Raw genomic sequence first — 26,930 nt, 5'->3', positions numbered from 1 at the left:
GCTGTGAATTACATGAAACAAAGGCATTCTTTGCCATTTTGTTGTGATGTTAATTAATATTATTGGAATGAAAAAAAATTAGATGTTAATGGTTGGCTTTACTCAGAGGATCATTTGATGCCAATATGAAAGCCAAGGAGAGGAGGCAATTATGCACACATCACATGCATCCTAGTTTCAGTATGGAAGCTTACATTTCAAACCTAAGGTCAGGAAAATAACATGAAAAGTTGTACTACAAATTCTAGACATGAGGAAGATTTAAGGGGGAGGGAAGCACATTGCAGGTGTCAGATAATCTAATCTGATTATCTGAGCTGTGCTAGCTATAGGGGAGCACTTACCCTTCAGTCCAGCTAGAAGTTAGCAGGGTAAGAAGGAACAAACCAGAATAACATAAAGACTAGCAACAAGGCTCAGGAAAGCAGACAGGAGTTCTAACCTAGCAGCCTAAGTTCTTGGGTTCGAGCAAAGATTGAACAAGAAAACTTAAACAAAACAAAACAAAAAACAAAATCAACCTCCCCCAAACCAACAGTAACCCAAATCCCCCTAACTGTTGAAGACGTTCAGGTGGTAGCAGAAATAGAACAGTTCTCAAAAATATCCAACTTTGGGGTTCTATGATGTGATTAACAGTTATTAGTTGAGAAACAGACATTAAAATGACGCATTTCAAGTGATACATTAAATAACCATTGACCAAATGTCAAAGCTTAAAACACCCTCTTCCCCCACCCCACCCTAAACCAAATGAGAATTGAGGTACTAATTTTTACTGTTCCACTAACACATAATGGACAGGGGATAAGTTATCTCAATGAGATACCACTCAGCATAATAAATCGTGGAACACTCAACTACAGATTGACATCATTTCCAAGGTAAGCAGCATTGGCCTTAAAAATTGGAGAATTCCAAGTATTTGTTTAAAAATGTTGCATAGCTAGGTACTGACTTAATTTTGTTAAATTTTAACAAAAAAGAAAAAAACTAAATCAACAATGACACACACAAAAAAACTACAAAAGAACAAAAAAGTTTTAAAGGTTGGTGAAACCCTCCCAAAAATCTCTGTAGAGTCACACACAAACTAATGAATAGCAGGATCTATTTTTTCAGTTTTTACAATTCCACATAAATACCCCACTCCACTCTTCTTGACGTGTCTTTTCATTTTAAAATTGAGCTTTTGAAATTGCAAAAAATAAAAACTGTTAAACTGAATTTAGAAAGACCCAAATAAACTCACAATTACTCCCAAGTTTTCCAAACTATAAAAATGGTCCATTCTTAAGTTTCCCTTAAACAGACAGTGACATGACAAGACTGGAGTGTTTATTTTTCTCTACCCCAAAAATATTTCTATATTGCTTCCCTTCTCTACGTAGTTTTCCATTTCTATGTAGCTTCCTTTTGTCTTGTAAATACTAATAAAGCGATTATAGAGTTAAGTCACTGAAAGATTGTTGTTCTTAAAAATTATTCACTAGCAAGAATGGCAAGTACTTTGAACAAATATTCAAAAACAAGATTTAATGAGATGTGTGCAGAGTTAAGTACTTAACAATGACCCTTACCTTTTTAGAAGTCAAGGAAACCTTTTTAAAATGCAATACTTGATTTTTTTTTTTTACATTTTTTGTTAGCTAGAGAATCTGTGATTGACTTAATTTTTGTGATGTGACTTGATTAAAATAAATCAGTGTATAGATTGGCAACCAAATGTAAGTGAAGAATGAAAATTTGTTCTTTACAACTATGTTATGACTGTTTTTCATCTTTCTTGCTTGGTAGTACCTGGTGACCAATCCGTCCTGCTTTGCTCAGGATTGAAGGGTTTCCTGGGACACAGGATTTTCAGTGCTAAAAGGAGAGACGTCCTGGGCAAACTAGGATGAGCTGGTCACCGTAAGTATGAATCAACGTTGTGGGTTTGACTGAGTTACCCATGTGTAAGGCTTGATCTATTTAGTACTGACGGTTTGACTTTTACAAATTACAGCAGCTGTGAAGTAATTATGAACTAACCACCATTCTGTGGCTTACTCCACTAAGAATTATGATATACTGGATAGTCAGCTCTCCAGTATCCGTGGGTTCTGCATCCATGGATTCAACTAGCGGTGGATTGAAAATATTCAGAAAAAAATTACATCCATACTGAACATGTACAGACCTTTTTTTGGTCATTATTCCCTGAACAATACAGTGTAATAACTATTTACAGAGTATTTGCATTATATCCAGTATTATAAGTAATCTAGAGATGTTTCAAATTACATGGGAGGATGTTTATAATTTGTATGAAAATACCATGCCATTTTATAAAAGGGACTTGAAAATCCATGGATTTTGGTATCTGCAGGGGGTCCTGGAACCAATTTCCCGTGGATACTGAGGGAAGACTGTATTCCCTCATATCTAGCCACTGTTTTCTCTTTTGGTTGCTGTGCATAACTACCCAATGATACCATGGAATGTAAAATTCCTAGTTCCTTTCTTGATCTTTTTGTAGATGCTCAGGCATAAACGTTGGGTTGATTAAATCCTAACCGGTTGTCTCTGATGGCTTGTAAATTATAGGAACAGAAGACACACTAGCTGGTACTCTGGCTGCAGTTTTTATTAAGTGCTTAAACTAGCAATAGTTAGAATTTGGAGCAGTGTTGAGGCTCTGTTGCAGGGATAATAAAGTAACCATGGGACGACTGGGATCCACACTATTGGACTGAAGTTCTGGGTAAGGGCTGCCATTTATTACATGGCCACTGTGTACAGTTGTGCAGATTGGGCACTGCAGAACTCATTGGGTGCCATTCACATTTTTGTGTATGTGCAAGGTGTTTCCTGTATTACACAGTCTCCATAGCTGATTGTAGTGGCTTGTTCTTTTAGAACCTGGTAGATGTAGCAGGGCCTCATGCTCTCTGAAGAACTCCCATTCCTAGGCAGTAATAAAGGAGACAGTACAGAAGAAGGTAGATCTACCACTAGGTACTGATAAATCCCAATGGCATGCATGATCCGGTTTTCTCACTCATTTCTCAGCCTACTTTACATATTCCCTAGGGATAATATCATTTACCCCCCCAAATTCTAACTCTTAGGAGTTTGCTTTGGATGCTCCATTTAACAAAAGTTGCTTATTTCAACTAGAGTAGTGATACACATCAAGCTGTGTGTATTCAATTGAGTCTTTCTGTTGATGCCTAACAAATAGTATTCTAATTTCACAACTAAATGAATCCTATCCACAGAGAGAAATCTAAATCAAGAGCCCCCGTGCATTTCCATGAAGAGACATCTCTTCTTCAGCAGCTTCCATCACAAGTTTTCTTTTTTAATCAGTGTCTTGTCTCTAATTTTACTCCTGAATGTCCTTCATCTTATACTAGTGAGGAAAAAGCGGGGTCAATAACAAACTATGTAGCAGTTTCTTAATCTGGGCAGTTGATAGAACAGAGACACTGAATGTAAGGTGAAATGACTTTAGAAGAAATGAAGATTATTTGGAAATAAGACCAGTATTTTCCAAATATCACCTGAGATACATGCTTTATGAGGTTGATTTGAATGGTGATTATACTTAGAATTTTTTTCTGATACATGTGTAATTTCTTTTCAAGAGGTTACGATAGGATGTGTTGTTCCCAAATGAATTACAAAGGAGCATCTTGGGCAAGGTGAAAGGAGGGATTTTTGTCATACTTTTTTTAAAAAAAACACACAACAATTAAACAAATACTGGGTATGATTTATCTTGACTAATAACTATTACTCTCTTTACTGCTCTCAAGTAAACCTAAGTGCAGGAAGATGTTAGAGAATACAAGAGTGGAGAACTTGGTGGTAGGTGTGGGCAATCTCTTTCTTATTCTTTCATGATTTTCTGTGTGGAAACTCACAGCCATTATATGATTATTTACACTGTTCCACAAGGGCATGCATCACCATCAGTACTGGACAGGAATTCCTGGGAGCAATTGATAGAATTTGCGATCCAAAAGAAGTTGTATTTCCTGATCAACAAGGGTGTTGCAAGGTATAAGAATATAGTCTTGTTGGACAGAAATGGACATGGCAGTAGAATTCACTGAAATACAAGTTTACCTCTATTTAGTATTTATAGCTGCAAAATTATTCCACTGACATCCATATTCTGTTTAAGAACAACAGAGGAGAGATCGTGCAAGCACTGTGTTAGAGGTTAAGTCTCTGCATTTGCATTTGTTTTCCTTCAGCTGCAATTCTCTTTCCTCAAATATCTGTGGGGCTGACTACCTATCATTTGAACCTAAACTCAGGGAAAGCTTCTTTGTTTGTCTAATGTCTCTCCTTCTCACTCAGTCACCACTAAATGACATTCTTCATGGTATTTACCAGTGTCTGAAGCTCTCTTATTTATCTGTTCCCTTGTTTACTATCTAGGCTTCCCCATTGGGATGCAGGTATTATAAGAGCTGGTACCTTGTCTGTCCTTCTCATTAGCATGTCTTATTTCTAGACAGTTTCTCAATGACCTAGAATGAATCAGTGAGTTCCATACTAAAGTAATAAATCATCATGATTATTGCTAAAAATGAGTTGTACCTGTGTTATCTCTGATTGACTTGATATTCAGGGTAAAGCAAAAGACTCTATTTAGAATGAATGTTTGGAACGAAAATGAATTACTTTATTTCTCCATTTTCTTTGTTTTAATAAATATTTCCAAACATGTACTGGCTTTCACCTCACCCTGTGTATTGATAGATAAAAGCCATTTTAGGTAGCAAGAAGACATGGAAAGGGGGCAAGAAATTAAATGTACGCAGAGGTAAGAGGAGAAAAAACTCTAATATGAACTGGGGCTGTTTAAGGAGACAGTTTCATTTTTGGGTCTTTGGTATTTTAGCTCGGAATGGGATTTTAGGTACCATGTTTTGTGTGTGTGTGTTTTTTTTTTTTCACTGCATGTGATAATGTCATCATTTATTTTTAAATGGTTCTAAATTGCAGATTTAAGTTGATTTCAAATCAACCCTATTTTTAAATTACTTTTAATAGGAAGAAATGAAGCAAGGACATACATAATCTACTATATTTGAAGGACTCAAACAAATACATGTTTGGCTGTGAATTCTGTACTCTCACCAAAACAGAGATAAAAATCCACCTAAAATACACTTTCCTTCATTTAGTGCTTGTGGGAGAAGGTCAAGTATTGCACTTTAAAATTACTTTCATCTAACATTTGTCCCAACTTTCCCCCTGAATTCGCTATATGTTTTCAGCAAACATGATTTTACAAATTTTAAGTATAAAAGCAACTAGGTTTTCTAATTCAACTTTAGAAGGTTTACTTTACTCTACAGAGCTATTTTTGTAAAACGGCATATTTACTTACAAAATTGAGAGATAGGGGCATCCAGCTGAGGTACATTCCCTCCCTTAGCGTTGAGTTTCTGGACTTGGGTCGGGGGCACAGGCTTGTGTGACTGCCCCGTGGCTCGATACATGGCCTGGACCCACAGGATGCGGTCTTGTTCATCGTCACTGGCAAATATCACGGTGTCTCCCTCCTTGACAGCATTGAAGAAGGCTCGGCCACCCTCCAAACCTGGAAGAAAAGGGAGTAACAACTTCTACCAAGCTGAGCTGTGATGTTCTCAACTGGACTCAGCCTTTGAAAAAGCAGTTTCTGCTGCTTTTCCTTGGGACAGAAGAGGGGGGTAGCAATTAACTTAGGATGGGAAGTCTGAGATTCACTTGTCCACAGAGTGGGACCATGATGTTGAAGAAGTATTTCTGAGCCTGGATCTTATATTTTGTGTCCTGCTGGGGATAGAACTGTCAAGCAGGCTGCCTGCTTGGGGGATAAACATCTGCCTATAAATATACTATTTTCTGCCTCATCTTTAAACACAAACAAAACACAACAAAAACATCTCTTTACCACATCTCTCCCTTCAGCTACTGTCCTATTGCTCTTCTCTTTACAATGAAAGGGAAATCTCTACCAAGGCTTTTCCAATTTTAGTACCCATATGAACCCCCTGGGCATCTTGTTAAAATGCAGCTTCTGATTCAGTAGGTCTGGAACAGAGCTTGAGGTGCAGCATTTCTAACAAGCTCCCAGATGATTCAGATGGCGCTGGTGTGAGGACCACATGTTGAGTAGCAAGGGTCTCTCCCCTCCTTTTCTGTCTTACAACCCCTCCAATCAGGCTGCTGCCCCACTGAAACTTGTCCAGGTTTCAGTGGACATATTGCTGAATAACCAGTGACCTACACATTGCTGAATCCAATGACTGATTCAAAGTCCTCATTTTATTGGGCCCACCCACCTATCAGCAGCATTTGCACTCGCTTCTCTTCAAGATGCTTTCTTTACTTAGCTTTCAGGAGAAAACCCTGACTTTCCTCCTATCATCCTGGCCGCTGCTCCTCAGTCTTGTCTGGTGGCTCCTCCTCCTCCTCTTCCTGATTTTTAAATGCTGGCATGCCCTGGGCTTCTGTCCTTGCCCTTCTTCTCTTCTTTAGCTACACCCTCTCTCATGGTGATGCCATCCAGCCTTTAAGTACCATGAGTATGCTGATGGCCTTCACACTTCTCTCTCCAACCTGGACCTCTCCCCTGGACTCCAGACTTGAATATCTTTCTTGACTTTTCCCCAGGGATATCTGATAGACATCCCAAGCTTGTGAAACCCAACAATGAGCTCCTGGTCTTTCTCCCTGACTTCATCAGCAAAGCTGAGCCCATCTCTCTTGCCACTCAAGTCCCCAGTCTTGTGGGACAATTTTGACTCTTTACTTTCTTTCACTACCCACTTCCAACGAATCATGAAATTCTGATGGTTCCACTGTTAGGACATTACCAGAATTTGATCACTTCTTCCATCTCCAGTTGCGGCCATCATAAATGTACCCAGGATCATCCCTGGATTATTTTAATAGCCTCCTATCTGACCTGTCTGCCTCCACCCTCATTCTCTATAGTTGATGCTCACAAGGCAGCCAGAGTCCTTGATTTAGCACTAGAGTCAGGTCCTGTCACTCTTCCGCTCAAAACCTGCCAGCAGTTCCACGTTCCACTCAGAGGAAAAGCGTTGGTTCTGACAAGGCCCGAAAGGCCCCCATGAATTTGTCCTCTGCCACCTCTAACCTCCTCTCCTAATACTCTCTCTCTCCCTCTGTGCACACATGTACTCACTTCATTGTAGCCACACTGGCCTCTTGCTCTTCCTTGAACACCCCTGGCATGTGCTCACCTCAGGACCTTTGCAATTGCTTTTCTCTGTGCCTGGAGCACTCTTTTTTCAGGTATCTGCATGATTCACACTCTTATCTCCTTTGTGTCTTTTCCTAAACATCACATTCCTGTTGAGACCTTCCCTGACCTCCCTTCTTGTGACCTATCTCTTATCTTGCTTAATTTTTCTTTATTGCTCTTATTACTTTTTAGCAAACTATATAATTTACTTTGCTTCATAAGTACAGGTAGTTTTTGTCTGTTTTGCTTACTGCTGTATCCCTGGAGCCTAAAATAGTTTATGGCACATAGTGGGTGCACAAATATTTGTTGAATAAATGAATATGCTCTAGATCCATCTTTTTCCATGGGCAGTTCTCAAGGTTAAAATTTAGCGAGAAGTGCATGTTCTCATTCATAGGTGGGAATTGAACAATGAGAACACATGGACACAGGAAGGGGAACATCACACACCGGGACCTGTTGTGGGGTGGGGGGAGAGGGGAGGGATAGCATTAGGAGATATACCTAATGTTAAATGACGAGTTAATGGGTGCAGCCCACCAACATGGCACATGTATACATATGTAACAAACCTTCACGTTGTGCACATGTACCCTAGAACTTAAAGTATAAAAAATAAAAAATTAGTGAGAAGTAGGTGGAAACTTCTCTTTGGGTTCAGGCCAAAACTACATTGTGTCCATCAACATAATCCAGAAACCTGTATTTTAGATTACTGGGTACTCTCTAGCTGGAAATAATACTTCATATCTTCATCAGGTTCCTCGTCGCCTCCTCAATTATTAAAAACTAAGAGGAGAATGAATGAGTGATTAGCATCCCCAAATTTCCAATGAGTTCCAGCCAGTAATCTGTTTGACATTTGTCATTGGAAAAGATTTCTGGTAACATAAAGACTTCTTCATTGTGCCGATGCAATTTATTTATTGTGTCTTTGCTGCAAGCATGGGTGTGTATTGATAGTTTTGCACTTGGAATGGACAGGGATTTAGGACAATAAATAGCTACTTCTTTATATGGAGGGTCTGATAATATCACACCAATAAAGCTTTACTAAAAGATTTTTGGTGGTTTTTATTATAAGGGACTATTTTGCTTAATTTCATATGGAAAATTTTAAAATACATAATTTGAGTAGGATGATGTGTAGTTAGCAAGCTGGGAAAATCTGATGAACCTAATGAATAGCACAATAAAAAGGAAAATTCTGAAAGGGGAAGGAGGAGGAAGAAGAGCTCTGAGAGTTGCTTTAAGCCTGAAAAGTGAGCAATACAGAGTTAAAAGGAAGAGAGGGTCAATAGACCTGTAGCCTAGTCTCGTGGTATCCTTAGGAATAAGCTGTTTTGCTACAGTCAGGGAATGCCAGGACAAACATGATCAGGTATCACTTTTACTAGCCCCAAGGCCTCCCCCTCACCCAGCGCCTACTGCTGGGGTAGGGATACTGTATTTCTGGAGCTACTGTCAGAAAGTCAGTTCATGGAGTTACTTTGGGGAAGTGGACAGCCCTCTCCACTGTGCAGTTATTTAGAGGTAGAGATGGAAAGACACCAGGAAGTTTTGATATTTTTATTCAATCCTCCCAACAGCCTTATGACGTAAGTACTGTTATTCCATTTTACAGATGACGAAACTAAGTCATGGGGAAGGTGGTAACTAGCCCATGGACACAAAGCTGGGTTGTATGTGTCAGAGCTGGCTTTTGACTTCCGCTGTTTGTCTCCAGAGCTGATGACTATAACCACTGTGCTTTACTGCACCAAAGCATGAATCCAGGGCCAGGCCCCTCACTAACAGTTCTCTTAAGAGTCATTATTAACAATAAAATGAAGCCTAATTTTCGAGTGGGTAAGGGCAAAGAGAAACATCTAAAGCAATAGCAGCAATGACAAGCACAGCAGCAGAGAGTAACAGGGCTTTTTCAGAAAGCACCAGAGGCTGAGGACACACCAAGGAAAGCAAGAAGGAGACAGAAGAGCGACAGATGAAAGAGAACCAAGAGAGGAGAAAGCAAAGTGAACATCCACAAAGTGAAGATCCACATGTCATCACCACAAGGTCATTAGTCTTAGAAAAAGCAACAGTTCCTGGGGACTGAATCTGAAGAATGTGATGTGTGACCTCGCATGGGCTCTCCTTGGAGAACGAGGGGCACAGTCCCACAATTCAAAGACAAAAAGACACGTCTGGGAATAGATGGAGGCAGACCAGGCAAAAGAATGCTGGCCAGCTCTCTAGTGGAAAGGGATTGCCCTTTCAACAACTTGCATGGCCGAAGTCCATTTACGAGGGTAAAAAAGGTCTTTATGAGTCATATAAGAATAATTTAGTTGTTTGATAAACTGTGGCATTGAATTATTCTGGATTAATATTCTTTTATTTGAAGACTTAATTATCTAATCGGATAGAAATTGAGATTGTTTCAAACTTTCCAAACCATACACAGGGAAAGGTAAAGTGAAGCATTTTTATTTTTAGCTTAAAAGGAGTAGCTTGTAAGTGAAACTTACATAATTTGCCAGTTCACCAAATTAACACGTCAAGGACCCAAACAGGTAGAGTTTATTTAGTGGAAATGCTTGTGTCTGGGGGAACCACCTAGATTGTAGGCTGGTAATAAAGCAACAATATTAATTGCATCCCTCCCTTCTATGGCAGAGAGCAATAGGCCACAAGGGTTCTTAGCCCATAAAATCGCCACCAGTTGGATCCACTGACAACTTGGATAAAACCAAGAGAAAGAGGGAGAGAGGTAGAGTCTGAAGTCCTCCCCATTTGCACACTCACCTTTCACGGAGCAGTTGAGGAGACTCCTCAAATCTGAGGACACTGGTTAAAATGTGTATTACTTGGCTCTCCAGCTGGCAAATGTTACTGTGTTCAGGAATCCCCTGCAGTGTTTATTTAAATACAAAGATTCTGACCTCTCCCTACTTCTGGTTCACAGGTTAGAAGTGGGGCCCAGGAACATTTATTTTTAATAATTACTTTTTTGTTGTTTGTTTGAGACAGAGTCTCTCTCTGTCGCCCAGTCTGGAGTACAGTGGGGCAGTCTTGGCTCACTGCAACCTCTGCCTGCCAGGTTCAAGCGATTCTCCTGCTTCAGCCTCCCGAATAGCTCGGATTACAGGCGCGTGCCACCATGTGTGGCTAATTTTTATATTTTTAGTAGAGATGGGGTTTCACCATGTTAGCCAGGCTGGTCTCGAACCCCTGACCTCAAGTGATCTGCCCACCTCAGCCTCCCAAAGTGCTGAGATTACAGGCGTGAGGCACCGTGCCTGGCCAATAATCACTCTTTAAGAAATTCTGAGTTAGACTTTCCCATGACAACTGAGAGAATTTAAGTCTCCGTTTTCAATCAAACATTACTTGGGGAATAAATAGGACTTAGCACATGGAAAGATAGAAGAAGCTGCTTATTATTCTCAAGAACATAATTGATTTACATTTTACATCTTTCCATTTACATCTTTCGTAAAGAAATTTATAAATTATATCCCATGGGATCGATGTAAAAAGAAATAAGCTTTAAAAATATATGTGCACAGTTACTCCTTACACATGTAGATAGAATAGCTCTCTCCACTCCTGCCCTCCCCACTGAGGGAACATAATTTTGCTTTCATCCGATAAAGTAACAACCATAGCTTTGCTATAGCTGTTCATGCAGCTATGCTTTACTGCAAGCGCCAAAGCGTGACATGGGTTAGACCCGGAGTCCCAGCTCAGCCACCAGGCAGTCTTAAACAATAGCCTTTGATATCTCACAATCTCAGTTTCTTCATTTACAAAATGGGGTAATGATCCTGGTCTTATCCACTTTGTGGGTTACCATGAGGGCTAAATACAATCACATGGGGGGAAAGGAAAATGAACTGGCTTAAAAGGAATTATTATCATAAGGTGGTATTGATTTCCCTTCTCATATTGGCCCTTTAGCTTCCCATTTTATATTTTAAAATTTATTATTTTTTACAATTCTAATTTTTGAGTTATGGTCTATCTCTGTCACCCAGGATGGAGTGCAGCAGTGCAATCATAACTTATTGCTGCCTCCAACTCCTAGGCTCAAGCAATCCTCCCACCTTAGCCTCCCTGGTAGCCTCCCTGTAGCACACACCTACAGGTGTGTTCCTCCATGCCCTGGTTATTTTTTAATTTTTTTGCATAGATGATGTCTGGTTTTGTTGCCCAGGCTTGTCGTGAACTCTGGTCTCAAGCAATCTTCTCACCTAGGGATTGCAGATGTGAGCCACCACTCCTCACCCTAGCCTTCTACTTAAAAATAAAAGTCCTAAGGAGGACTGAATCTATTTTTTTGAAGGATACACAATGGCTTAAGAACACAAACCATCACAGAACGTCCTAAGGACTGGTTTCCTAAGGCAGGAGCCCCATCCTTTCCATGAGAAGTTGCATGAAATTGTTTGTTTCAAACTCGTTGGTTCTACTCATTATGAAGAATTTCCAGGCAGAGCATTTAATTCACGCCTTATGTGGTCAGCTCTGCATTCTGCTCTGGCAAGTGGCAAATAACATATGAAAGTCTGAAGGGGTGGGGCTGGGCCCAGTCACTCGGTTGAGATTCTGCGGGTGATAATTTTACTAAGTGGGCTGGGCCCAAGGCCTTCCCTGCCACACCTTTTCAGGTCAGCACCCCATCTTCTCTCAAACTCTGTTTTTCTTTTATGTGTATTTTGTTGCATGTGGAAGAGCAATATGGGAGTAGAAAAAAAGGTTTTGGGCCAAATAATGCAGTATGGTTGGAAATGCTTTCCTTGTGCAGATTTGGCATAAAAATAAACTTCTCCGGGAGAGGGCTGTTGGTGCTTGTTGTTCATTAATATGCTGAAATGATTTCGCACCCCCCTCCCATTTTGAAGGTTCTTTGAGGCTGATTTCTATTCATTTTTTTTTTCTGGGAAAAAGATAAAATGGGTAGGGGGAGAGGTGCGAGGGGGCAGGATGTAGAACTTATGCGGTGTAGAACTTTTAAGAAATACTACCGTTCGTGTAGTTTTCTTAGCTACATAAGGGCTTAAGAGCTTCATTGTCTCTGCTTGTGGATTGGTGTCTTCTTAGGGAAAAAGACATTTAGGGAGGGTTTTCAAGTGCTGCCAGCTAACCTGATGATCTCTTGAATTGTAGCTAGGGAATATGGATATATTGGGCAGTCTCACTTGGTCACTGAAACCTGCCAAGCCCACACATCACTGGTGAAAAACAACACACACACACACACACACACACACACTCCTTGGTGTACATGTAGGACTACTTCTTTTTAAGAATTTTTTTTTTAGCATTGTATGGTGGAGTCCATATTTGATGTGGATACAGGTAGGTAAAAGAAAAATGCTCTTACTTTTTGGTTTTAAATTAGAGAATCCCTTGAGTAAAACCAAAGCACTAGGTTAGGATGGCATTTAACCAACCGGGATGGAAACGGCATAATATCAGGGATTGTGGATGTCATACACACGGCTGAAACCCTTAGTAAATTGACTTAGTGCCTAGCATGGAATAAGTGCCCAGCAATTATTAGTTGACCATTGATTTGGGAAGGTTGAGGGTTTGTGGGCTCGTGGCCTTGAGGGTCGGTGGGTACCTGGCTGGGGGTCGGTGTAATCCACAGTGTAGCCATCCAATTGTAGAAGTTCCTGAGGCTCTGCTTTCTTCTCCCGATAACTGCACATGGCAAACGTGTACTGACTGACCTGTTAAGGAAAAGCAGATTGTGAGGTTGACCCCTAGAGCCTGTCTTCTCCAAAAAACCCTCCCCCGTGTTCTCTCCTCTGAGGATCTGGACTGAGTGGCTGGGTTCAAACTGAGTTTTGCTACCTCCTGGCTGTGTGACGTTGAGCACATTACTTAACCTCTCTGGTCCTTCATAACCTCGTCTGTAGACTGGATACAACCTTAGAACCTACCTCATTGGCTTACTGTGAAGACTGAATGAGTTCACATGTGGAATGCACTTAGAGTCTGTTCCTGGCACTTAGTAAGTACTTGATGAAGGTTAGCTATTATCATTATTGCTTTTAATATAATTGGGTTAAGCTACATGTGATTGCCATTTTTGTAGGTCAAAAGTGGTTAAATGACAGCAATTTTGTATGTTCTACCTAATGTGACTGTGGCCTTGGCTGAGACTGCCATGCTCGCAGATACAACATGGGCCTTTTGGTCAGAAGTTAGAGGCTAGACATTCATTTATTCATGACTTTTTATTTCAGTATTTCATTTTTTGCAGCATTTTGATCAGCATCAAACTACATGTTTTGTCCCCTTCTTCCTGCTGAAGGAGTACTTTGGTTGCTTTGAAGTCTTCTTCTTATCTCAGACAAGTGCAGGAGTGACATGCTGTCACAAGCAATGAGCGCTTGATCGCTAGGTGCCAGTCACAGTAGAGCAATCCTCAGCCCCCACAATGGCGTGGCTGTTGCCACTTGTGCCCTAATGGCAGCCCTCACTCTACCGACACAAACCATGCCAGTGCAGGGCGGGTGCTCACAGCTGCAGGCCCGCCTTCAGGACCCTGTCACTCTAGTGCATCCAGATCCAGCACATACACTTAGCATTTCTACATCTGGCTTGTCTGCAAGGAGCCCGTGGGAAAGCAAGCATCCTCCCAGCTTTGGGCCAAAAGCTCTCAGGCATATTTACTATCCACGGATGTCAAATGTCTTAGAGAAGGAGTGCCACATCCCTCATCCCTTAGTTTCCTTTATTAAAAGAGACACTTTCTAAGTGAACTTTGATCCCAGCGGGGGACATTTTTAGTGTCTTCTATAGTGAGATTTGTTTTTGTTGTTTTAATGGTGATAAGAAGTTGATGTTCGCGAGCGCTACATGCATCTCCCGCACTGTCCGAGGCTTGAAGGTCCCAGTGGAGAGATGAAGGGTGTCCGCAGGAGGATGTTTTTGGTAGTTGGTTTGTCTGTTGCTGCCCTCTGTTGGCTCCTGATGGAAACTTTACCGCCCTGCTTGGGTTTCTTTATAATGTACAGGGTTTGCAGAACTTCTTCCTTATATCAAAATGCCAGGGGAAACCTAAGGCTGGGTCACTGAGAGTATTTTCATAAAGGAACACATATTAATTTTTTGTAATAAACAAAATAACCAATGGCATACTTTTCTAAAATGGAAGGTTAAGAGTGTAGGCTGGGGGTTCCATGGGCCTGGGGTCCCATCCCAGCTCTGATAAGCTGTCTGTTCTGTAAGCCTCAGAGTCTTCATCTGTATTTACCTGCATCTTATTGTTGCTAGAGAATTAATTGAGTTTTACATACCATGTGTGATACCCATAGAGAAAACACTTCATATATATATGCATTTATACAGGCAGCTTCCTTGCATTGACACACATTCTAATATAGTATAGCTCAATAGGTGGATTTACCTACTAGATTATAAATTCATTGAAGGCAGGTCTAGGGTGTCATATGTCTTGATTGTATTTTCACTCCCATAAGCAAAATCTGCCATATAATGGGCATTCACTAGTTGAATCTGATTGGTTCTAAAAAGTTGAGTACATACAATCCAAAAAAGGGGTTTTACCCCCAACATTTACAGGGGATTCCAAGTACAGTACCAGGCCTTTCCAACTTGTTATTATTGATCCTAGGGATAACAGATTTCCTGTGACCCCCTGCATGACAATGATCATAGATATTGCTGGAACGGTCCCGTGGGGAATTTTTTTTTTTAGATGGAGTTTTCTTCTTGTTGCCCAGACTGGGTTGCAATGGCATGATCTTGGCTCACCGCAACCTCCGCTTCCTGGGTTCAAGTGATTTTCCTGCCTCAGCCTCCTGAGTAGCTGGGATTACAGGCACGTGCCACCATGTCTGGCTAATTTTCTATTTGTAATAGAGACAGGGTTTCTCTATGTTGGTCAGGCTGGTCTCGAACTCCCGACTTCAGGTGATCTGTCCGCCTCAGCCTCCCAAAGTGCTGGGATTACAGGCATGAGCCACCATGCCCAGTCGGATTTTTTTTTTAACCTGGCATTTCTCATCTGGCAACATGAGAGATGACATAGTTTGTTAATGTGATTGGCCAAACAGAGAGTCGCCGACACTCACTTAAGATTTAAAAAAAAAATCACAACAGAAGGGTGTTATTTCAAGATTTATGCATTTACTATTACTACATGGTTTGGGCTTTTTAATTTTTTTTTTTCCTTTTCTATTTCAGTGGCTTCCTTCTTGGAGAGCTGTATGCTGATGCCCTCTTCTGGTTATATTGCTGAAGTCACTCTCCACAAACTGAATTGGTTTGAGTGGGTAAACCAAATTGAGTTGGTTTATTGCGAGCATCTTGATTTAGGATTTCGCAAGGCACTTTAGGAAATAAAGGAGGGGAGAAAGAACGATTTCTCTTTGAATGATTCTAATTATTGGAAATTTTGGGGGGAATCTCACTTTTTCTAGAGTGCTTGAATGGTGGGAGAATTGCAAAGATTTGGAAAGCCTTACATTTATTTTTTAAACTTCCACAAGACCACACTAAGTAATAGCCATTTCCAATGAAATGCATGTTCCTCTGTCATAGTAGAATTCTTTTAAAACTGTATTTTGTTGATGAAAAATTAATGAGGCAGTGAGCACTGTTGTAATAAAGGCATGGTAGAGCCTGGAATGCATGTTAGAAGTGAGAAAGTCAGCCACCCTTGTCAGACAGCCTGGCCTACAACAGAAAGCATAAAAATCTAGTGATCTCAAATGACCAGCAGACATCTGAAAGTGCACTTTGCAGAGAAGGGCTTAAAGGACTATGTCTTTCACATCCTTGGGATTTTCAGAGGGTAGGTACATTCTCATGGAATCAGGGGACAGACAGTTGGGACTTCTGAGGGAACAGTAAGTGAGGTTTTATTTTAAAGGTGGCTGCACCTCAGATACACCTTTAAAAATCCTTAGCTCATTTCCAGTCACGTGCTTAAACTAGAGAATGCTTTGAAGTAATGTTCCTTAAAGAGTGGATGGCGGGCCGGGTGCAGTGGCTCACGCCTGTAATCCCAGCACTTTGGGAAGCTGAGGCGGGCAGATTATGAGGTCAGGAGTTTGAGACCAGCCTGGCCAACCTGGTGAAACCCCCTCTCTACTAAAAATATAAAAATTAGCTGGGCGTGGAGGCAGACTCCTGTAATCCCAGCTTCTCCGGACGCTGAGGCAGGAGAATTGCTGGAAATGGGAAGGCAGAAGTTGCAGTGAGCTGAGATCGCACCACTGCACTCCAGCCTGGGAGAAAGAGCGAAACTCCATCTCAAAACAAACAAAAAAACAAACCAAAAAAACAAAAAAAGAGTGGATGGTGGCAGCTGCCTTTATTATTAGATAGTGTGTGTGTGGGGTGAGGGGGTGTACTAGGTTATAAATATGTAGATTCTTTAAGTCAGACCAGAATCAGAATCTCAGGTCAGAGTAGGACTTAGGATTATACATTTTTCTTAATTGTCTCAGATTCTCTCTCTCTTTCTCTCTGTCTCTCAAAATAGGGTCTTGCTGTCACTCAGGCTGAAGCGCAGTGACACAAACATGGCTCACTACATCCTTGACCTCCTGGGCTTAAGTGATATTACTGCTTCAGCCTCCCCAGTAGCTGGGACTAGAGGCATGTGCCACTATGCCTGGCTATTTTTTTTTTTAATTTTTTGGTAGAGATGGTGGCGGGGGATGTCTCACTATGTTACCTAGGCTGGTTTGAACTCCTAGGCTCAAGTGATCTTCCCATTTTGGTCTCCCAAAGTGCTGAGATTATAGGCATGAGCCACCACACCTGGCCAGATATCTCTTAATACATTGCTAAAATGTGAGAACTACTGTTTTAATATATAGGAACTGTCCATAACCTCTAAGATTGCCCCTGAGTTTCAATTATAGTTAGCAAGTAGATTCCAGTCATGAGATGAAAAGGTTAGACCCTTTCTTGTCCCCAACTCTCCCCTCCCCTTCTTATCACCTATGGGAGACTAAAATACTTGGACATACAACAGTAGAATGTATTTTGCCTAAATCCTCTTTCCTTGCTTTTACCATCATTCCTTGAAAATTAATCAGCTGTTATTTTTACTGAACCCTGGTCACTAGCCCTTGTCCAAAATTCGCATACATATTTTAGAAAAGAGTTGTTTATAATAGATACATTCATTCATTCAACAAATATGTAGGTAGTGTGTTTGGTTTGGGGACTATAAACATGCAGAAAACCAGACATGATTCCTGCCCTCATGTCTAGCATGAAGGTAGACATTAATCCCATTATTTCACAAATGTGTTATTTTGATAGTGGCAAATATTAAAAACAGAGGTATATGGTACTGTAAGAGCTTGGAGATTTGGTCTAGATGGGTGATCGGGCAAGGAATTCCTGAGGAAGCATTGATGGATTGAGCCAAAATCTGAGGATGGAGAAAATTTTTATGGTGTGAATCACACAGTTCCTGGAGACTAAGGACTATTTTTAATGTGATGTAGTTGCGAATGAAAGATCACAGTGTCTAAATCCCAACTCCTGATTGGCACTGAAGTGAAGGCCATTTGGTGGAGGAGAAGGAGAATAGATTTTAGAGTCATGCAGAACTGGATTTGGTTTTCAGATCCATTATTTTCTATGTGAACCAAGGCAGTTCAATTAACTTTTCTGGGACATGGTTTTGTGATCTTTAAATGGGGATGATGATAACATCTGTGGGACATTTCTTTTTTTGATAATTAAAAAAGAATTTATTTCTCGTAGACATGGGGTCTCACTACATTGCCCAGGCTAGTCTCAGACTCCTAGCCTCAGGTGATCGTCCCAGCTCAGTCTCCCAAAGTGCTGGGATTATAGATATAAGCCACTACACCTGGCCTTCTGTGGGGGCATTTCTTATGTGTGCATGCAGACCATGCATTGCCCTCCCACAACTGAATCCTGGTCTTCCTTTGGGAACCACTCTCTTTTCAACTTTCAGTGCAAGTGGTTTGTGTGGGACTAACTGCATGTCTAGCTGGAAGTAGGTTGAGTAAAACACTTGGCCCATGCCTGGCCAATCAACATAGTATCTCCTTGGTTGCAGTGACTGGTGCAAGGATTTGGGACCACACTGGGCCAAAGAAAGCTAACTGAGGGCCTGTACTGGAACAATTGGAAAAGAAAAGTTTTCTCTGGGGCTGATAAACTTTTGTAAGGCTTGAGCTGCCAGAGATTATGCCGAGGGTGAAGTCAATTCAGAGGAAAACAGAGCCAAAAGATTAAATATATTGAGAGACAGAGCCTTGATAATATTGCTTGAGTCCTGGATCTAGTCATGACAGGAGACTCTCCAGTTAATTACTAGTTTAATTAGCTAACCAATACAATTCTTCCCCTTTTAAAACTTAAGCTTGTTTGGGTTGATATCTGCCATTTGCAACAAGAAATATAAATGTCTTATAGAGCAATTGTGGAGTGGCAAAAACAAACATTGGAGTTACAAATCCTTCAACTACTCATATGTCTTACAATTCATTTTTGTGGTTAACTTATTTTAATATTGTATTCCGAGGTGACTACTACTGTATTCCAAGGCATTATATATTATCTAACAATATTTTATCTTGTTCTGATTTAGCGATTTTTCTGAAAGCTAGAACATAATTTTTGGTAACATTCTCAGTTGGGAATCAGAAACAGAGGAGCCATGTTGGTTCTGAGTAATTCAGTTCTAGAACATTCTTTTAAAAAAATGCTTTATTTAAAAAATGTTTTATTTCCATAGGGTTTTGGGGAACAGGTGATATTCAGTTACGTGAGTAAGTTCTTTAGTGGTGATTTGTGAGATTTTGGCGAACCCGTCTCCCAATCAATATACAATGAACCCAATTTGTAGTCTTTTATCCCTCACCCTCTCCCCACCCTTTCCCCCTGAGTCCCCAAAGTCCATTGTATTATTGTTATGCCTTTGCATCCTCATAGTTTAGCCCCCACTTATGAATGAGAACATATGATGTTTGGTTTTCCATTCCTGAGTTACTTCACTTAGCATAATAGTCTCCAATCCCATCCAAATTGCTGTGAATGCCATTAATTCATTCCTTTTTATGGATGAGCAGTATTCCATCATATATATATAATTCTGTATGCATCAGTCTCTTCGGGTGCCAGTCCTGTCTAAGTGCTTGGAGTTATTGAAGGCACTTGCAATCAAAAGACCTGTGTTAGGTTCCTTTTTTTTTGAGACAAATTCTCCCTCTGTCGCCCAGGCTGGAGTGCAGTGGCATGATCTCGGCTCACTGCAAACTCCGCCTCCTGGGTTCATGTCATTCTCCTGCCTCAGCCTCCCAGGTAGCTGGGACTACAGGCGCCCGCCACCACGCCTGCCTAATTTTTTGTATTTTTAGAAGAGATGGGGTTTTACCATGTTAGCCAGGATGGTCTAGATTCCCTGACCTCATGATTCACCTGCCTCAGCCTCCCTCACTGCCTCGGCCTCCCTCACTGCCTCGGCCTGCTGGGATTACAGGCGTGAACCACTGCGCCTGGCCTGTGTTAGGTTTCATATTTGGCTGCTTACAAGCCATTGACCTTGGGCAGGCCACTTAACCACTCTGAGCCTTAGTTTCCTCTAACGTGAAGTTGAGAAAAGCCTTGTCCTCACTGTAGTACAGAAAGGTTGTGAAGACCAGCTTGACGAACACTTTGTAAACTCTAAGAAACCATATAAATATAAGTGATTGTCCACATTATTAAAGGAAACACAGAATATTACAGTTTGTATGGTGCTAAAATGGGGGGAAATGTCTCAGAAATTATTTGAACGCCAATCAAAAAAGTAGATTTTAACCAGAAATCCTTTTTTTTTTTTTTTCTTTTTTTTTGAGACAGAATCTTGCTCTGTCACCCAGGCTGGAGTGCAGTGGCGTGATCTTGGCTCACTGCAGCTTCCGCCTCCTGGGTTTAAGTGATTCTCCTGTCTCAGCCACCTGAGCAGCTAGGACTACAGGCGCATACCACCATGCCCAGCTAATTTTTGTATTTTTAGAAGAGATGGGGTTTTACCATATTGGCCAGGCTGGTCTTGAACTCCTGACCTCGTAATCCACCTGACTCAGCCTCCCAAAGTGCTGGGATTACAGGCATGAGCCACCATGTCTGGCCACCAGAAATCTTTTGATCACAGAATAAAAATATTTTTTTAAATAAAAAGACGAAAGCGTTAAGACTTTCCAACCTGATATGGGTGATAAGTTGGCCTGTTTTCACTGTTCTCCTTACACACACACACGGGGTGGGGCGTTCTGGCTATCCAGCGGTGCTCTATGGAATTGGCACCTTTATCATTAGTGTTGATTTGGTCACATTAGAGTTACTAACAGTAGTAATCAATGTGTTTGGTTCTCAGCATGGACCCGAGGGTTTAGAATGAGACCCCAGTAATTTCTTGACTCAGGGTACTGAAGGCCCATTTCCCCTTGATCTCTGGGTTAGGGTTTGCAGCCAGCCAAGTTTATAGCACATATATTGGAATTTCAAGGAACATGGCAAGAGGAGGCTTTATTGTGCCATTTGAATATAGTCATCTATTTAGCTACTCTGATGCTTGGTTCCATAGAGAACATAAACTCTAAGATGGTATCATCTGAAGGGAATGAGATCCTTCACTTTAAGCGGGATAATGACCTCCAAGGCAGTGTTTCTCCAGGGGTGGCCTTTGGACCACTTGCATCAGTATCTCCTGCGGTGCCTGTTATAAGTACAGATTACTGGGCTCCACCCCAGACTTACTGTATCAGAGTCTTCTGGATGGCACCTTGGGATCTGCATTTTAAACAACACCTGATACAGATGGTCCAGGCCCCCATTTACAGACAGTCTCTCATTGCACGGGAATGTTTGAATCTCTGTCACAGAAGCTCCTTGCAACTGCTTCATTCCCTTCACAGTTGGTAGGGTAGACTCTAGCCACATCTACAGTAATTTTAGCTCTGATCCTTAAGAAATGGAAATTGCTACTTTGGTCCAGCACTCCTCTGAGTATGTCCTTTATCCCTGGCTAGTAGGAAGTCCCTTTATAGTCTAAAATTTGGTTCCCCAAGACAGTAGTACTAATAGGAAATCTCAGTCAGGGAGAATTTTAATTGTTACGTGTTATAAGCAAAAAGGTAGACTCTGTGTGTATGTGTAGAGCAGGAGATGAATTTTGAGGAGACTAATGTTGGATGTCCTCTCTTTGTCTTTGTTTTTTCAGACAATTTTCGTTGTTTTAAATCTAATATATTAAATCATAATTGTGTTGGAAATTGTGTGCTGCTAGCTTTCTATATAAACACATTCCATAAGATCTAACATCTGAATTGAAAGACACAAAGATTCCATAAGTCACTTGGGTAGATATACTTTCTGTTTGGTGGTTTCCACATTGTTTTCCAGGGAGTTCCCTCTAAGGCTGCCTGGGAGCAGGGGTGGGGTTAGGGGAAGCTTCTCCCTTCCCCAGAATCCTCACCCTTCTGCAAATTGAACCAGGGTGGTTCTCCGGGTTTCATGTTTGCATTTTGAGTTTCAAAGTAAGGGTTTGGTGGCTAAAGAGAAACTGAAAATCATTTGTACATATGACTGAATTCAACATTGCATGCAGCTGTTGGGGGCTAACTGCCACCGCTTGGACTGACATCCTTTCCTTCAAACAACCTGGGACATTTTAGCTTCCTCTGAATTGGAGCAGCACTGGTGGCCCTGAACTTTCCTCCTGCAGCTCTGACGGCATTGGCGTTGTTTCAAAGGGAGTATGTTTTTTTCTTTATGATATTGATAAAGTGCTTCTAAATGTGATCACTTAAATAGGGGAGAAGAAAAAATGGAAAGAATTTAAAAATAATGCAGTATTTTCTGGGTATGCCAGCAAATTGCTTTTAGATATTGTTGTGGTGAATAGGACAAGAATTGAAAGAGAAGACCTGAGTTGTCATCCTGGCTCCCCCATTATCTTTGTGATGATGGGACTCTCATGTCACCTCTGTGTGTCACAGAGGTTGTTAAGGGAGAAATCTGATTCAGGCTGAAACAGATTTTTTTGGGAGGGATGGATGTACCCAACATACCTTGACAGCTCTTTAAAGTTAATGAGAATCATATGTACATGAAAAATTTCACAGAATTCTGAACTTATTTTCTCCTGCCTTTCTAGGAAAGATACTGAGCTTTAGATGAGAAGTGCCCTTTTATGATTCTCAGAAGTGAGCACAGAGCTTGCTTTTTAGCTGCTGTGTGACTTTCATCTTCTCTTATTAGAAGGCTCAGTGTGAAGGCTCTAAACACCTGTGTTCCAGTTGCCTGAAAAAATCATTCTCTCCCTTTTGGTTCTCCCTCTACTTACTGTACAGACATGGCTTTACTGATGTTTTCCACACATTTCCTCTTGTTTTTCCTGAAGAGTTTCCTCTCCCAAAATAAGAGGTCATCTACTTCTCCTAAGTACTTCATCATATCAAAAGTTCTCAGAAATCTGAGAATGGTTGTCACCAGCCACTTCTCGGAGCACATGATCTCTCCTTTTTCAGCACCACCCAAGGTATTGCCTGAGCTTTTCTCCTCTCTCTTCCTTTCTCTTTTCTTTGCCAGACACTGGGCTAGGGACTGTGTATGGGTGTGGTGGAGGAAAGAGGGAAAGACACAAAAAAGAATCAGAAACAAAACTGGCCCTGAAACAGTGCACAGTCTATCGGGGAGGCCAGGCATGCTCCCAAGTGATTCCAAGAGAGACTGCTGTGCCAAGTGCAATGAGAAGCACTGAGGGGCGAGAACCATGCATGACTCAGCACTGCTTTTTTTTTTTTTTTTTTTTTTTTTTTTTTAAAGACAGAGTCTCACTCTGTCTCCCAGGCTGGAGTGCAGTGGCGCAATCTCAGCTCACTGCAGCCTCCACCTCCCAGGTTCAAGCAATTCTCCTGCCTCCGCGTTCCCTGTAGCTGGGATTACAGATGCGAGCCAGCATGCCTGGCTAGTTTTTGTATTTTTAGTAGAGATGGGTTTTCACCATGTTGCCCAGGCTGGTCTCAAATTCCTGAACTCAAGTGATCTGCCCTCCTTGGCCTCTCAAGGTGCTGGGATTACAGGCGTGAGCCACTGCTCCTGGCCAGCACTGCCTCTTGATGTGTCTTGTCTTCCCATTTACACTGTATGCTCTTTAAAGTGGATACCAGTTATTTTTACCTTCCCAGTATCCATTTCTCCTTCTGGTAATGGCATCCTGATTTTGCATGAAAGACAATCCAGTGGGACTGTCAATCCAAGTGCCATCCCTTCTTTCTGCTAAAAGTTGGGAGTGAACCAGGTTAGACTAAACCAATTCTCCCTCTGTGAAATCTGACCCTCAAGGAGAGATGCAAGGATAGAAAGCGGTCAGAGCCAGTCTGTCTCATGACCACACCAGCAGCACTGGCCATGGTTCCAGGACTTGTGATGGTTAATATTAGGTGTCCACTTGATTGGATTGAAGGATGCCTAGATGGCTGGTGGAGTACTGTTTCTGGGTGTGTCTGTGAGGGTGTTGCCAGAGAAGATTGACAGTTGAGTTCGTGGCCCAGGAGAGAAAGACCCACACCCAGTGTGGATGGACACCATCCAATCAGCTGCCAGTGCAGCTAGAATGAAGCGGGTGGAAAGAGGTGGGATAAGATTGCTTGCCGAGTCTTTAGGCTTTCGTCTTTCTTCCCTGCTACATTGTTCCTTCTGTTCCTAATGCCCTTGGGCATCAGACTCCAGGTTCTTTGGCCTTTATACACTGGAACTTGTACCAGTGGCTTGCTGGGGGCTCTCAGGTCTTTGGCCTCAGACTGAAGCCTGTACTGTTGGCTTCCTTTGTTTTGAGGCTTTCGGACTCAGAATAAGCCACTATCAGCTTCTTTCTTCCCCAGCTTGCAGACAGCTTATTGTGTGGCTTTGCCTTGTAATCATGTGAGCCAGTTCTCCCTACTAAATGCCCTTTCTTATATACATATATCCTATTGGTTCTGTCCCTCTGGAGAAGCCTAATACAACTTGGATTTCTGGAACTATGCTGGCCCTGTTCTTAACATGGATGGGTAATTCAGCCTTTTTCACAATTCTATGAGTTAACTCCAAAGCCTTCCACATATTCATTTTTTAAACCTTAATTAGCTTGAATCTATTTCTGCTGTTTGCATATGTAGAACTCTAACAGATTCCTTTCTGGGAGCTAAATACCAGACCTGATAGTTCTTCTCCATGTTCTCTCAATGCGCTCCACACAAAGTAGGTGCTCAATAAATATTGGTCAGTTAATAGTCTGAGGAAATGTACCACAGGCTAAAATAGCCTCAATTGCTTAGCCATGGGTTATTTTAATTATTTATTTTTTTTGGAGATGGAGTTTTGCTCTTGTTGCCCAGGCTGGAGTGCAATGGCACAATCTCAGCCCCCTGCAACCTCCACCTCCCTGGTTCAAGTGATTCTTCTGCCTCAGCCTCCCTAGTAGCTGGGATTACAAGCACCACCATACCCAGATAATTTTTTGTATTATTAGTAGAGACAGGGTTTCACCATGTTGGCCAGGCTAGTCTTGAACTCCTGATCTCAGGTGATCCACCCGCCTCGGCTTCCCAAAGTGCTGGGATTACAGGCGTAAACCACCGTGCTGGGCAGCTGTGGGTTATTTTGAGGGACGGGCATCATTCCAAAATGTTCTTTGCGGCTAAATCACTTTAAGGTTTTGTTCTATCCTACAACAATACTGAAAGCAAAGATGACCTGACCTCTTGCTTATTAGAGCCAGAGAGCTGTATTTTGCCTTAGCGGCACAGCAGAGACTTAAGTAGATCTATAGACAGTCTAGTCTTAGAAGTTCAGAGTTGGTGAAACCCTCAAGGTCATTTAGATCTAAAAGGGAGTTGCTTTGTAGTCAGGTCTCTGAGTATAAAGCACTCTAAATATTGGTAGCACTCTAAATATTAATCCTTGTCAAGTAACCCAATAAGAACCCTTGTCACTCAGTTCCAAGTTGACTCACTTTGTGAAATCTTTCAGCGTATAGCATAAATTAGATTTCTGCAAATTGAATTATAGTTTAAATGCTCCAGTGGAGCCTGAAAATTAAAAAGAGGCACTGGAAAACTTCTTTGTAAACTGAAAAATCCTGATGCAAAAAATAAACACCCCTCCCCCACCAAAAAGATGGGGTCTTTCAAGGACAGGTATTACTATTTCTGGAAAAAAATTTAAGAAATGCTCAAGAGTAAAGGTATTATTTATATATGACTAATATATTAACATCAATATCTGCATCTACATTTGTATCCATATACACAGATGTTCCCCGCAGCCTTGTTAAGAATAAGAATAGCCCAAACTGGGAAAGTCCAGAAGTCTATCCAAAAGAGAAAAGTTTACAGATATGAGAGCCAGAGCTATATGTATAAACATTGAAAGGTATCTAAATAACTCGTGTGGAAAAAGCAAGCTGCAGAACAACTTGAAGAATTTGGTTTGTTTCAGTAAAAAAAAAAAAAAAAAAAAGAAGTTTACTAGAAAGATTTATTCTAGATATTAAACACAGTTATGGGACGTTGGCTAAGACTTTTGGAAGTACCAGGCACCAAGAAGAGTAGAGCACTCCCACGCAGATAATTCAAATTCAAACACACTAAATAATAAGATAGAGGCAAAAAGTCCAACTAAATTCTGACTTTACTCATAATGCCTATCTCAGTTCTTTTCAAAATACTACATTGTTTTCAGCCAAAGTTAATGTCCCTATAGCCCTCACTTGGCATGAGTTTCCTCCCTCCTGGAATCCTCCATTCCTGGCAGGAGACTGGGCAGGGGTGGGAGTCTACTCTCCCCTACTTATCAGGGGTGGAAGTCTACTCTCCCCTACTTATCTCACATACTTCTGTATTGTTCGAATTAAAAAATTATGAGTATTCATTAATTTTTTAAAATTTAAAAGTGATATAAAAATAGAGAATAGAGCACAAGGGAGCCCTTTGCGTATTGGAAATGTTCTGTATCCTCCTCTGAATGGTGGTTACATGGATATATGTAAAAATTTGTTGAGCTAAATGCATAAGCTCTGTGTATTTAAGTTATACCTCAGTTAAAAAGCATTCATTCATTCTAGCAAATCTTTAATACTGATGTCTCTTAAGAGTTGAAGAGTTAGTTACCTGCACCAATACAAAAAATCTTTTCTTCCATCTCTTCCAGACATTCTTACCGATGGCCCATAAATACCTAAGGGAAAGGAGAAAGACCAGAGCTGCATTAATGCTTGAGTGAGTGAATTGTTGAACACACTTTGCCATGAAGCTTGGTACTTATAAACAAGAAAACACACATGGCACAGGAACAGGGCACAGATTTTGGCGCTCTGTGGTTGAGCACAAACAACAGCAAGCACTTTTCACTTCCACTTACAGGAGGAATTGAGGCCTATCATGAGACTTAGACTCCTTGACTGATTCCAGAAAGCACCTTGGAAAATGTGACGCTGCAACTTAATTTGTGTATGTGCTAAAAGTCTTTTAGGTAGGGGAACTCCTGAAAGACATTGCACAGGAAAGAAAAAAGAGGGTGCTAAATCTCTTGTCAAGTTTCATTCAGGAAAACCTTCCCTTGTTTTCTTTTGCTGTATTGCAGGTGTATTACAGGGAGGAATGCAGGTACATTACAGGGAGGAAGT

General features: G+C 41.2%; 1 protein-coding gene across 13 annotated transcripts in view; it reads right to left on the bottom strand.

Annotated features, from left to right (window-relative positions):
- The window catches only part of CADPS (calcium dependent secretion activator), a 474,942-nt gene that overhangs the window by 147,445 nt on the left and 300,567 nt on the right, over positions 1 to 26,930 (bottom strand). For all 13 annotated transcript variants that reach the window (XM_054551945.2, XM_054551946.2, XM_054551947.2 and 10 more), the window contains exons 9-11: positions 26,416 to 26,482; positions 12,873 to 12,981; positions 5,390 to 5,602 (exon numbers count right to left, since the gene is read on the bottom strand). In XM_054551945.2, the coding sequence (XP_054407920.1) occupies positions 5,390 to 5,602; positions 12,873 to 12,981; positions 26,416 to 26,482 (389 nt within the window). The remainder of the gene's footprint in view (positions 1 to 5,389; positions 5,603 to 12,872; positions 12,982 to 26,415; positions 26,483 to 26,930) is intronic.

Source organism: Pongo abelii, chromosome 2 (genome assembly GCF_028885655.2).
Source record: "Pongo abelii isolate AG06213 chromosome 2, NHGRI_mPonAbe1-v2.0_pri, whole genome shotgun sequence".
Classification (NCBI taxonomy): Eukaryota; Metazoa; Chordata; class Mammalia; order Primates; family Hominidae; genus Pongo; species Pongo abelii.
The sequence above is the reverse complement of the archived record's forward strand: the minus strand, read 5'-3'. Positions and strand labels throughout refer to the sequence as shown.